Below are 13,451 nucleotides of genomic sequence, written 5' to 3'. Positions count from 1 at the left end.
TTCTCAAAGCTTGCTTTGTTCTCCTTCAGCAACAATGGAAGATATTATGCTGTGGTGTTTTCACATGGAACATCTGAAGGGCTTTGATCAAAGGAAGTGTGTCCAGTGGTTGCTTGCAGTGCAATCGTTTAAGGACCTGTCAGTTAGTTTGATAGTGTGAACACTCATTGTACCACTGTCCGTCTGTCTGTCTGTCTGACTAACTGACTGACTGAGGAGCGTATGGAGCCTATACCAGCTGCCATTAGAGTGAGATGCAGGGAACACCATTATAGGTTGCCAGGATTAATAACACAGAGAGACAGACAACTATTCACCTTCACATTCAACATAAGGGCAATTTAGAATCACCAGTTAACCTAACCCCACTAAATGTAGGTCTTCGGACTGTGGGAGAAAGCCAGAGCAATTATAGCAGTCCTCGCTATAATTGCAGTGACAGTTTTACTGATGTGGTTGGATTTTTACCAAAACTATAGCCTATTAATATAATATTAATATAATAACAGCTGGTATTCAGAGACCAATCAGATTGGTATCCTGAGGTCAGATTTGTATATTGATTGGTTTAATGATGAGCTATTCAGTAATGACTACAATTAACCATCCACAGAAATAGGAACACTGAAGACTCCTAAACAGATACTGTGAAATATTCATGGCTTTGTATCAGCATTGCTGCTACGTGCAATGCATAACTCTGCTACTGTTGCTAAGATGAATTCATGCCTTTCACTCACCAGCAGTGAGTTCTTATCCAGGCTCTTCGAGTTCAGCTCTTTCTCTCTTATCTTTAGTCACAACTTTTTTTTTATTGCATCACACTGTCTGGGTTGATTCTCAGTTTCAAGCTCTGCAAGACTTGTGGCATTGACTAAGGCTGGGGTACCAACTGGAGATATAGGGGCATGCTTGTTGTACAAACACAAACCCGTTTTCAAACTCACACTTCTCATTAAGGTTGGTTAGGGACTCCAAAATCATCCTCAAAAATTCTCAGTTTCTCCTTTGTCATCCAAATTGTCTCTGATGAGGGGTATTTTTGAGTGCATCAGCTCCGATGGGTGAGTCTTTCTAAATCGTTATTGTAAGAGTTGTATTGCAAGAGTTTACCACAGCGAAGAGCAGAAAGACAAGCAGAGCACCTTCATCTTCACACTTGCCCAGTGATTTATCCTTGTTTTTTATTTTTCCATCTGTGATTGAGGGTCAGTAACTGAAATAATGATGACAGAAAAGAGAGAAAAGGGTAACACTAGCAAAACAGATAGACCACGAAAAAGGTTAAGATGATTCTAAATCTTTTAGCGCATTTAAAACACCGCAAACTGTAGATAAACAGACAATTTCATTTGCAAACACTTATTACCCCTGTGTTATCCCCTATTATCCCTAGTAGTTTAATATAAAGCCACATAAGTACAGCCACACAGGAACAATCTCACTTTTTTTCCTTATAACATCTGAGGTTCTGATGCACAAATTTATTGCTTGTGATTGATTTTATTTTTATGTTTTCCCTCATATTTTTCTCTGAATCATGTCTTTTTACAGTACATTTTACCCCATCAGATGGTTTCCAAGGGAACACTCTGGACTTCAATTAAGTGGGGAAGTGGATCAGTTCGACCTTCTACATAGCCATTCTCAGAACATAGCCTAGAGCTCACAGAATACATATAACATTAGCGTGAGAATCTTAAATGATTTTCTAGCATTAGATTATTGGCTTGCAGGTGCAGGAAGCTACACGTGAAGCTACCGGATAGCTTTGATTAAACTGACACTGATCAGAGTTGTATGCAGCATGGCTTAGCATATAAAACTCCTCCTTGTAAATTCTTTATTAGTTTTCTCTGAATGGTGTATTTACTCAAGGACTGGTATGTAGCTGGAACCAACCCTACATAACATGTATTACACAATGTATACTCTATGTGGGGGCCGATTCCTCTATTTGGCTTAAAGGATCAAAGAACTTTAAATAGTCAACAAACCATGTAAGCTTGCTTTGCCCCTTTTTATTGACTCTAGAATAATAAATTACAGCTATTCTCATATCATCCAATTCTCCATCACAGTTTTGACAAAATAAATAAATAAATAAATAAATAAATAAATAAACAAATAAACAAATAAACAAACAAACAAACAAACAAACAAACAAACAAACAAACAAATAAATAAATAAATAAATAAATAAATAAATAAATAAATAAATAAATAAATAAATAAACAATAAACAATAAACAATTTCACTCAGTACAACAAGCTTTTTTTGGTCAGAGCTCTGAACACATTTTTATCTCTTAAATACTTTTTCACAGTGATACACTTGTGTTGATAAATGCTAACCACAGGAGACAGAAGTTAAACTGAACTACAGTGCAGACTCATTTCTAGAGCATAACTCAAAATTGGTCAGACTGGTTGCTACAGATGCAATTTAAGGTAAGTTCAGAGTTGCACGCAAGGGCAAGTTGAAGCTTGTTACCAGTGATGGATGGGGAAAAAAATGAAGAGGCAGCGGAGGAAGAGTAAGATAAAGAAAGGTGTTTTTTGTAGAGATTTTCTTCTACAAATGATAAACTATCCGAAAAGAAATGACTCATTATTGCTGAAACTATCTCATATTTTCCCACAGGGTATTATGTTTACTTTTTAAAATTATGTTATATGAAAAAAAAAGAAGTGAAATTGGTCTCTTTCATGAGTTATAGTGTGAGATATATAAATCCTACAAAATATACAATACATATAAAACATAAACATTTGCTATATGTTTTATTCTGTTACAGTTACATTTTTTTCTGAACTGCTAAAACACTTTTCTTGAAACCTTCCACTACTAATACAAAACAACGTTTTCAAACGGCGTTATAAAAAAGCTCCGGCATTTCTCGCAAAATCAAACACTCGCCTTAAAACCTTGTTCAAAGGCAACAATGGCAACAGATCATAAACAGGACAGTCACAATAAAAGCACAACTGAGCAGTCATTTCAAACTATATAAAGAAAAGATGAGTAGATGAAAAGAAGAATGTTCAAGGTATATAGCTGCAGGAGAAATGTTTGCTGTTTACAGTCCAGCAAGTGCATTTTGCATTGCATTATAGAAAAAAAAATGATAGTGGGTTTTAAATTTACTGTATGTACATTAAAAAACATAGTGGAAAATAGAAATGGCAAGTTCCTTGCAGTGAAAAGCCTACAATGCACCGTAAATTGGACTGTCATTTGGCTTTATCGTGTCTTTGGGCTGGGTCAGGCTGCAGCACTTCATCAACGCTGCATACTCCCCCACACCAGCCAATGGGGACAGAACCGTCTGGTGTATCCAGCCTTGACACACATATCTCTTCCACTACCATACAAGAAAAACTCCCATATTAGGTTGAGGAAAGGGAGGTGGATGGTGCTTGGCAATAATTGCCCATAATTGTAACCATTCTGAACAGCAATGCAAGACCCAAGAAGATGCTCTGTATTATTTGGCCTTTGAGTCACATAATAGTGGGGAACCATATGATTTGCTTATGGCAGCACAGTGTCAAATTACCATGACTGAACAGGTATCCTACATCAAACATGTTCTATATGTTGAAATAGATATAATTTTCTAAGTGCCACAGAAAGACGGCATTGTGCTGTAGAGTATAATATGTGCAATATCGACTTACACCGGACATACTGATGTGATTTCACTGAGCTTGAGCCTGCCATATCTATACTTTGTCTGAATGTGCACTTACTTGCACATGCTAAAAATGCAGCTCTTTGACCCTTTCTGAGTTGCACTCAAAGTGCATTTTCTTCATGTGCACCCTGTTGTCGCTGGAGACAGAGTCGCTGGTGGAAAGGCTGACGGTGTTGAATCCTACAAAGTCTGGACTGCCTTCAGTAACTTGTTGCTATATTTCCTGCAGTTTTATGGAGCTGTTTTGAAACAGCTTGTCAGGTATAATGGCCTTTTGCTGCTGAGTGAATTTCCACCCTTGTGTGGCAATCTTGCAAGTCCATAAAGATAGATGTGCAGTTACAAAAATATTAATGCAGTACAGTATTAACTCTGATGACCTTGGTTACTAAAACTAAAACTGCATAAATTATACAGTGCTGATATAAAGACAGTGACTAAACACAGTGGTGCTGTACCTGTTCTCTTGTCTTGATCTATGAATTTTGGTGGACACAAAGAATCTGCTCATGTTGGGTTGCACTCTTTGTCCTGTTCCTTATAGTCATTCCATGAACAAGACCATTGTCTGTTATAGTAGCTTGAATTACATGAGAAATCATTACTCTTTGTCTTGCTCTTCATCCTCCTAGGCTCCTTGAATTTCCTGTTGTACCCTGTCTATGACATGTATTCTGCCTCTCTGATAATTTCAGTCTATTGTAGATATGAAACCAATAACTTCAACAACCTGTGTGCTCTCTGAACTGGCTTATATTGGCTGTGTCACATCATTGGGAACAAATGTGATCGATTTTAATTTAGGACATCTGTGCTTTATGTACCTTTTGCCATTTGTGCATCACAGTGTTAAATATTTGTAATGATAATGTTTTTAGAGTTTTGCAAAAATTAGTCACTGAGATCTGTAAATTGTGTTTATGGCCACTGAGCACTTGGTTCAGACAATGAGTTTTAGTGTTTCAGCAATTCAGAAAAATTCTGAATTCACCATCTAACAACTTCTCAGTAGCTACATTATTCTGACAGGTTGTGTGAATGATCAGATAATAATTGTGGTTCCAGGCACAAACTGATTAAACTGTTGATCTGTTGGTGAGGTTTTGCCAACAGAGTGAGAAATATTTCAAATTTAGTTTGAAAGCTGGATTTTGAGTTTAGAAATTAAAGCTTGCAAGCTTTGAAGAAATGTGTATTAACAGCTGGAATGTTGACTTAAAAGTCATGACATGAAAGTACTCTATGGTTTCTAGAATTGATGTTCCGACTGCGCACATTTCTTTTTTACCATTCTATTTTATTTTAAGCGTATGTATATTATTCAAACAGTGCAAAAACAAACAAGGAATGTATTCTGAAACTATGGGGGATGCTCTGGTTTGATTCAGCATCTCTACTCACTATACTTTTAAAATAATTCTTTCAGATAAGAAAAGGCTGAGAAAAGTATTTTTTTAATCATTTATTTGACCAGCGTCATAGTAGAGCAGCAGCCTATCTCAGCCTGATCCACTGCTGCCACTTTACAATCACCAAATAGTTTTAAATAAATATCTTTGCACTGTGAGAGCACCCTGAGAAAACCGATGATGCACAGCAGACTACAGCCGACATGCAGATTTGAACCCAAACCTGCTCTCTTGCTGTGAGGTGACAGCGCTACCATGTTACACCACCACATTGCTTCCCGCCGCTTTGAAGGCTTAAAGGAAGGTTTTGGCAGTCATCTGATACACACTGATATTTTCTCAGTTCCGAGAAAGTGAAAAGAAGAAACCAGGCATTCCTTGAAAGTACAGTTACCAGTGGAGTGTGACATTAGATCATGTTTTTAATCCAGTTGTACAGAATGCGACACTGATTTTCACCCAAAATGCAAGAACGTGATTAAAACACAGATACACAGGAAGCGTAACCATGGGAACTATAAATACATAACCTAATTGCATGAATGACAGCTATACGATGTGCACCTTACTGAAGTATTCACACATAATTTGTGAATACATTTATATATAATTTACAGTGCAAATAATATAAAAATCTGAATGATGACTTCTTTCAAAAGTGTTGTTTGTGGTTTGCTGTTGCCATGGAGAAGAATATTTTGGAGAGAAGTCTTTGTAGAAAAGAGGGATAAATGACTTGGAGAAAAAAGAGATCATCTGACCCTTTCACTACTAAATGAGGGAGCAAAGAAAGAAAGTAAAAAAAGGAAGAAACCGTTATTGTATTATTTTTTCTAATATTTTTATTCCATTTATTTGATTATTTATTTAGGTAAAAATTCTAAATAAGAAAAATCTTGAATGGCATATGGAGACATTCAGACACTGATCAATTTCTGACATATTTTTTAAAATACTGCAGATCTCCCTGCTGCTGAGCTGAGCGCTACCATATTTTCTGTAAAATCAGTCTCTGTGCAGCTGTGTGAGCATTTCATCTGCCTCAATTTATCTTCAGCTCATCCTTTAATACTAAGTAACACCTAATGGCTCGAAGCAGTAAAGGATAATGTCTTTATGCTGGACTATCAATGAGTGTATGAGTGTGCTTAATATTCTGTGCTTTGTTGCGTGTGTTTGTGTGCATGGTGTGATTCTTTTTTCTGTCCTCTGGGAAAGGGAATTTCAGTTTTGCTTCATTCAAAGCTGACAACAAGGCATTTGCATTTAATCTGACCCATGAAGAAAGACAGATCTCTCTTTCTTATAAGGTATTATGTTGTACACTAGATGTCTGCTGGTTGCGATAGTGATTCTAAGTGCACCCTTAGCTGTGGCTGCATGCTCAGGCAAAGACTTAGAAAAAAAGCACTCTCGCTGACTGCAGCTCTGACACCGTCTTTGTGGCTATGACTGTAGATGTGGGCTCATGGAGCTGTCCATGACTGCAGCTGTGCTCATGGTTGGCGCTTTATGATTATGACTGCGACATGCTGGTTTGTAATTGGTGTAAATGGAATACATGCAGCTACTGTGTGTTCAATTGTGATTATGGCAAGGGGATGTATTGAAGCTACTGTACGCCAATAACAACTTATCTGTATCAGCACAGAGTGGACCACAGCTGCAGAATCTGAACTGTCACCACAAATCCAGCCACCTCTTCGTCATTCACAGCTGGAAGAGTGACAGCTAGGAGCCTATGTGGCGGTAATCAGCCTTTTAAAGTGAGTAATGACTACTAAATGCATCAGATAACAGAATCAGTTCCTGCAGGGGTTACCTGCTGTCTTAGCTTTAACTTGGAGAAGCACATAATGGAATCATTTCTCGAAACATTCCATCCTTTTCTCAAAAATCAAAACACAATATCCAGTTTTCAAATTACAGCCACAAAACTCAATCACTTGTTGGTATTGTCATTCAGCTCATTCTCCCCTGGCATGTAACATTTTAATAAGATTAGCAGAAATACGTATGAGCAGTTTTGAGTGGCTGTGTTTAAGAAATGGCATCCATACTGTAGTTGTGTTTTAACGCCTGCCTCCAGTGGTTGCCATTATGCAGGGTGGGTGAATGAGTGTGAAAAAGACTGAGAAAAAGAGACTGAGAACAAAGTATGTTGAAAGAGAAAGGTATAAAAAAGTAACAGGTCTGAAAGAAATTCTCTGTGATCTTTTGGAGGGAATTTTTTACTAAGATCTCACATTTCTATTGCTGCTCTTTCGTATTCTTTCTTGAATCACTCTTTTGATGTTATTTACACTGTTTGTCAGAAACTACCATCTGTATTTTGAAGTCCTGCTGGTACAAAACTTGCACAAAATGCAAGGAGTATCTTTATGATGACAAATAAGGAAAAGAATGTGTGCACACACATATGACCCAGTTTTGCTGAGTTGTTTGCTGATTTTTTTTTTTACACATTGCATTAATCTGTTTGTATAGCAAGAACATAAAATGTATCCATCTAAGGTAGTTTTCTGTTATCCTGAAAGCATAGCAAAAGAGTGACGTCAAAACACAAAAGGGCCTAACAGTGCAGAGCATAGTGTCCAATTAGCTTCAGAGCTGAAAAACAGACTGAGAGAGAGAGAGGGGAAGAGAGAGAGGGGGGGGGGGGGGGGGGGGGGGGGGGGATCTGTGCGGACCTTATTAGCACCAAGCTCTGACTGCAGGGTTGTGTTGTGATGTCTATGCGGCTAGTAGGCAAAGAAATGTTATGCTGGTCATACATGGCTCACCTGTAAGCATAGACATCCTCACAGTACATGTCTCACCAAGTGATGCTTAGAAAAAGAGCAGCACCCTTTGGCAGGCATGATTGATTGATATCAATAAGCACACTTAGTGCCTGCGTGGAGTCCAGTCTGTTCTCATTCACACAATAGAGCATTGTAAGTTTTTTCAGATTCATCATCTTTTAGAGTGTTCTCATTATGATTTTAGCATCTAGCCCCACACTTCCCCCTGCTGGTTCACTGCGGGGAGGCACTCTCCAGATGAGGCAGTCTTTTCTAAAGCACTAACTCCCTATCTCTGAAACAAATTCTCACCATCCTAAGGCAATTTCATCTCATTTCCCCCCCCCACAAAAACTCAAACAGCTTACATGGTTAGACACAATTAGCAAATCTCATTTGCAAGGCTCTAATTATATTCGCTCTTACTAAAACACATTTTTCACAGCAATTTACTTGTGATACATAAAGCTAAGCAGAAGTTAATCAGCTACAGCACAGATGTCATTCCTTAAGGACAGCAATTCAGAATTGTTTGCAATTGTTACTAATGATCTAATTTAACAAACACACTGCATGCCTGTTCAGAGTGCACAGCCAACAAGGGTTAGCCGAAGGTTAAGACCAACAGTGGAGGAAGACAAGAAAGATGAGGAACAACAAGAGTAGCTGACAATGATTCACAGAGCTGAATTTGTATTTTAGAGCTTTTCACTGTAATTTGACATATGAGGCCTAAGGAGATGTCAGTGGTAGTGCACTGCACTGGTTTTAGTACAAGTGCAGAGCATCATTAGGCTGTAAAAACAAGAAAATCTATTAGATAGATAGCAAAAACTTCAGGAGTGGCCAAATCAACAGTCTGGTACATTCTTTCAAAAAATGTCTGCATTGGCTAGTTCAGGAACACCGAAGGACCTGAAAGACCACTGCAGGGGTGACAACCCCCAAAATCTGCTGGCCCCTCCAGCACCTTCAGAATCATTAAAGCGATGGACGGGACTTCCAGTCGATCAATCAATTAAAAGAGATTATCATGGATTTCAAAGTCTTATTTTGTTTAAATACATACATATTTTCGGTGATAGAGGTAGGTGTATCAGTGTTAAGGTTTATAAATAAGAAATGAATGGAAATACAGTCAGTTTAGACCAAGGTGCAAGCCACTGGTTACAATCAAAAACAAGATAAGTCCTCATCTAAAACAATTCATAAAAAAATAGCTCATGATCTGAAACATTCCACACTATTTTTAAAACATGGTGGATGTAATGTTATGACATGTAAGACTGCCAGTATAACAGGTATAAATAACACTAGTGTTTATTTATAATGTGAGCACTAATAGAAGTTACAGGATGAAATATGATGTGCACAGGGCTCTCTTCAATTAAATTAATGCTGAAAGCTTGCACTTTAACCATATGCTGATTGTCTCATTTAAAATCCTCTGTGGGGGTGTATGAGCCAAAACTCCAAAAACTGTCTTTCTGCAACATATACAGAGCCTATCTGTATATGTCATACTGTGATTTACTCATTAAGGTGCCTGCCTTTCTCATTTTATATGTGAATCTGACCAAAGGACTGTAAATTACTGTATGTGTAATTATATGTCTGCATATAAAGCATTAATGGATCTCGACTGTATGCTTTCTTCTGTTTCTTTTTGTTATGTGAAAGATGGGAGCTGGACACAGTTGACAACCCGGACTCAGCAGATTAGACCATCATAGTCTTGAATGTGAATCTTGAAACTTCTTGTGTTTACTGCTGTTGTGTTATGATGTCCCGAACACTGTGTTTTCAGGTGTTTTTTTTTTTGTTTTTGCTTTTTTAAAATAGTGTATAGAGTGTTATTATTTTGGATTTTGTCCAGAAAAAATCAGAGGTTTCACAATAGTAAAACTGGGCTTTCAGGTCTGACAAAAGGATGGAGATTATGCATAAGAAGGTGCCTTAGCAACTTTGAAAATCTATAATTAGGCAACAAGAAGTTGAAAAATAAAGGCTTTTCCAAAAGTTGCACAACACTTTATTATAAGGGTTTCCATTTAAGAGTGGATGCCTTCCAGCTCTGCATCTGCTGCAGCGTTGTTTTCAACAAAGGCTGGCGCGTGTAACTGCCTCACCGCCCCTCCCACAGACGCACACGAGCCTCCTTCCATTTCTCACTGAGCACACAAAGACATTAGGGCACGTGTTTCTTCACACCTTACACCCAAATGGCTACACAGACAGACAGAGATAAAGAAAGGGATCAAGAGTTCAGCCTTTTCTCTCTCACAAAAGTTAAGCTGATTAAAATAGGTGCTTGAATTTTAAATTACGTTTACGGATAATCATTAAAAAAAAGCAACACACACACAAAACCTGTCACAATATTGACAGTACAAAACACATGCAGACTTTGCAATCTGCATACATAATACAACTGTGCAAGCAGTTGTATTAATAAATAGCTAGAAATTGACCATTACTGATACAGTTTTAAATAGATTACTATCAGGCAGTTTAAAAAAATCTTAATGCAAAATTAAACCAGAAGGTGACCAAATGACCGTAGTTTGTTGAAGTGTGACTTCGCACCTTATCACCGTGGCGCATGGAAACACTTGGGGACGCGTCAAAACGCAATTTGGCACGGGTTTCCAGGGCCTGATAAAAAGACGGTTCCTGTCAGCTTCCCCACATCCTCACAACACTTTATGAAGAGCTGACCACCACAAGGAGCCATGGAGACCTGCGCTAACAAGAGTGGGCTATCGTCTGTTTCTAACGGAGGCAATTCGAGCCAGCAGTCCGAGTTGTGGAGGCCATGGTTTCGAAATGAGGATAACAATGTCCGACACAAGGTAAGTTTTGCACGTTCAAGTTTGTATTTTTGAAATCCAAACACGCACTGCTTACTTGACAGAAAGACTAAAGAAATCTCTTTGTTTTTAGAATCTTTCAAACCATGGAGACCTCAGTGGCGCAAAAGATCCGAAAACACCTCAAGTGATCCATCCAGTCAAGTAAGTGGAGCTTTATTAATTAAGGCATCGTTGAATAAAAGAGTAAAGTCTACAAATATAAAAACATCAATTGCTTTTTGTTCTAAGGTTGTACTGGCCAAAATCGAGATGCTTTGATTATCTGTACCGGGACGCAGAAATACTCCTTCGCAACTATCCAGTCCAAGCAGCAATCTGCACCTACGAAGACTCCAGCAGCGACGAAGACAACGATGATGACGAGGAGGAGGTTGAAAAGGAGCGGAACTAAATGTCTTCGTGAACTTTGAAGAATGTTGCATGCTGTCATATTGGACAATATTTATATATATATATCTTTTAATTTATTCCTGTAATTATATGTAAATAGTTCAAATACCAGTTACCAAGCTTAAGTTATTCCTTTCACATTTCTACCTCCTTTGTATTTTATAATAAAATGCAGGAAATAAATTTCGTTATCTGGAGTTTATTTGCTTTTTAAATAATAACTGCACGCTCACACACAAATTAAGCATTCAGCGCTGCATTGATTGACTGAAGTGTTCAAGGGAAAATGAGAACTTCTCCAGTAGACTGACATTTTCCATTCGAAAGATATCAGGTTGATTTTATGCAAGTGCAGAACTTGTTTGGGCCTTTCTTACTTACTGTATTTATTTATGGCACTGAAACATCTAAAACCTCACATGAATATATCCTACAAGTCACTCTAAATGTATGCAGATCCCTTAATTAGACGTTGTAGCAGAGCTTTTTCTTTCCATATTTGCATTCACTTTACTGGCTATAACCGCTTTCTTTCCACTGAACATCCCTTTTCCCACGGATAAGTGCAGGGTGTTAAACGCACCATTTCCTGTGCAGTGTCGCGTGAAGCGCGGAAACTGTGGGACAGGTGGAGGGCGCAAACCCCTGTCACCAGAGACCATAAAGTTTGGCTGAGACAAACGGAGGTGAAACATTTTAGAAGAAGAAAATGTACTGATAACATTAGCAGAGAATCTGTATTTTATGTGGGCCATCAAAGGACTTCTACCAACTTGTGCGCTGAAGTGCATCAGACCTAACCCATAAAGTCACACGTCCTCCTTGGGATGACACCGCATATTTGGGGAGCAAGCATGAAGCAGGAGGTCGAATCTGACAGGCACGAGGCGAGGAAACAAAAAACTGTTAACATTAGGTTTGCATTTTTTTAAAATTAGGCTCTTAGTTTGACTCAGTCAAGCAGGATTTGGGGTGAAAGGGGGAGGTGCTAACAGGCTCATGTGATAACAAACCTTGCAATAGAGAACCACTGTGTTTCATCTGCTCAATGTTTCCCAACCTCTATCCTTATGGACCCCTACTTTACAACAAAAGCATTCATGGACTAGTTGTATTTTCTTAGCTAGAGCTAACCCCCATGATCTTGATTGTTTAAACTGTTGAAAACCAACTAGTGACTGAATTGGTTTGACTGAATGTATGTTCCAGTTCTTATGCTTGTGCCTACGCTTGCTTTAAAATCATAGCAAGTGTAGGCACAGAAACAACACTGATGTAGAGTGTGTTAACAAGAGCTAGATTAACTCATTGCAAACCTTTACTGGTCCATTATTCCGCCTGCTATTGGTGCATTATTGGTGCCCATATAATGCACCATCATTCTATACATATGTATAGTATCTTGTGTTTTTTTCTGGTTATATAACATATATCACCCAGTAAACCAACATGAATTAATAGCGATCTAAGGATAAAAGCCTGTGAACTTAGAGCCATATCAGTTGCCTGTTTAGAGAGTGACATCTCAACCTTTCTTCTAAAATTCCTCTGATGATGTTTATAATAACAATGTGTCCTTACTGGAATGCAGAAGTGAATGAGTTTATTATTTTAAAGTTATGGTATCAGGTTGTGACTACTCAAATTTAAATCAAATTCAAATTTTATTTGTCACGTACACAGTCATACACAGTACGATATGTAGTGAAATGCTTGGACAACTGCTCGTGACCTAAAGAAAACAAAAAAGGAAAAGGCTATGAATAAGATAAGTTCTACTGCTTGTAATTGTAGTAAATCCCAACAGAGTCTTGGGTTTTGGACCACAAAACATATGACATGTCCAAATAGTTACATCAGCCAGCAATCATGCGATATAGCAATTAAAGTGACACTTGTCATGTTAAAGTTCTGTTTCATGAGCTTGCTCTACTTTGGATATGATGCAAGTACTATGAGTAGTCTAGTATGGGTTGCTAAAGCCTCAACAACATATCTGCACATTTGAACTGTTGAACTTTTCAAGTCACACCAGTGTTGACCTTTTAAACCGTGCCATGGGAACTTTTTAGATCATCTGTAGGTGTTCTGAAGAGTGCAAAGTTTGCACGCCTTTGTGGTGAGACAAATTTTGGGCTCTTAACTGCACTGGGGGCGATGCATCACCCCAGCACATGTGACATATCATAGACAGACTTCAACGTAGGAATGTTTAATAATTTGCAAAATACTTGTTCGCTGATACTTTAATAGTAGTACAGGCCTCTGATTAATAAAGAAAAAAAACTATGGTGTTGT

At 38.1% G+C, this 13,451-nt stretch overlaps 1 protein-coding gene across 1 annotated transcript; it reads left to right on the top strand.

Annotated features, from left to right (window-relative positions):
• The first annotated feature begins 10,592 nt into the window (after positions 1–10,592).
• On the top strand, positions 10,593–11,336 carry ripply2 (ripply transcriptional repressor 2). The gene is made up of 3 exons (XM_080883034.1): positions 10,593–10,742; positions 10,834–10,904; positions 10,992–11,336. The coding sequence occupies exons 1-3, from the start codon at positions 10,623–10,625 to the stop codon at positions 11,152–11,154; spliced, it is 354 nt and encodes a 117-aa protein (XP_080739160.1). The 5' UTR covers positions 10,593–10,622; the 3' UTR covers positions 11,155–11,336.
• The last annotated feature ends 2,115 nt before the right edge of the window (positions 11,337–13,451 follow it).

The sequence above is a fragment of the Rhamphochromis sp. 'chilingali' genome, assembly GCF_963969265.1.
Source record: "Rhamphochromis sp. 'chilingali' genome assembly, chromosome: 5".
NCBI classification, from domain to species: Eukaryota; Metazoa; Chordata; class Actinopteri; order Cichliformes; family Cichlidae; genus Rhamphochromis; species Rhamphochromis sp. 'chilingali'.
Note: the sequence above shows the minus strand (reverse complement) of the source record. Positions and strands in the feature narration are given on the sequence as shown.

Coding starts and splice junctions, on each gene's coding strand:
- ripply2 (XM_080883034.1), top strand. CDS start 10,623: ATGGAGACCTGCGCTAACAAGAGTGGGCTATCGTCTGTTTCTAACGGA. Junction 10,743..10,833: donor ATAACAATGTCCGACACAAG/GTAAGTTTTGCA, acceptor CTTTGTTTTTAG/AATCTTTCAAACCATGGAGA. Junction 10,905..10,991: donor CAAGTGATCCATCCAGTCAA/GTAAGTGGAGCT, acceptor TTTTGTTCTAAG/GTTGTACTGGCCAAAATCGA.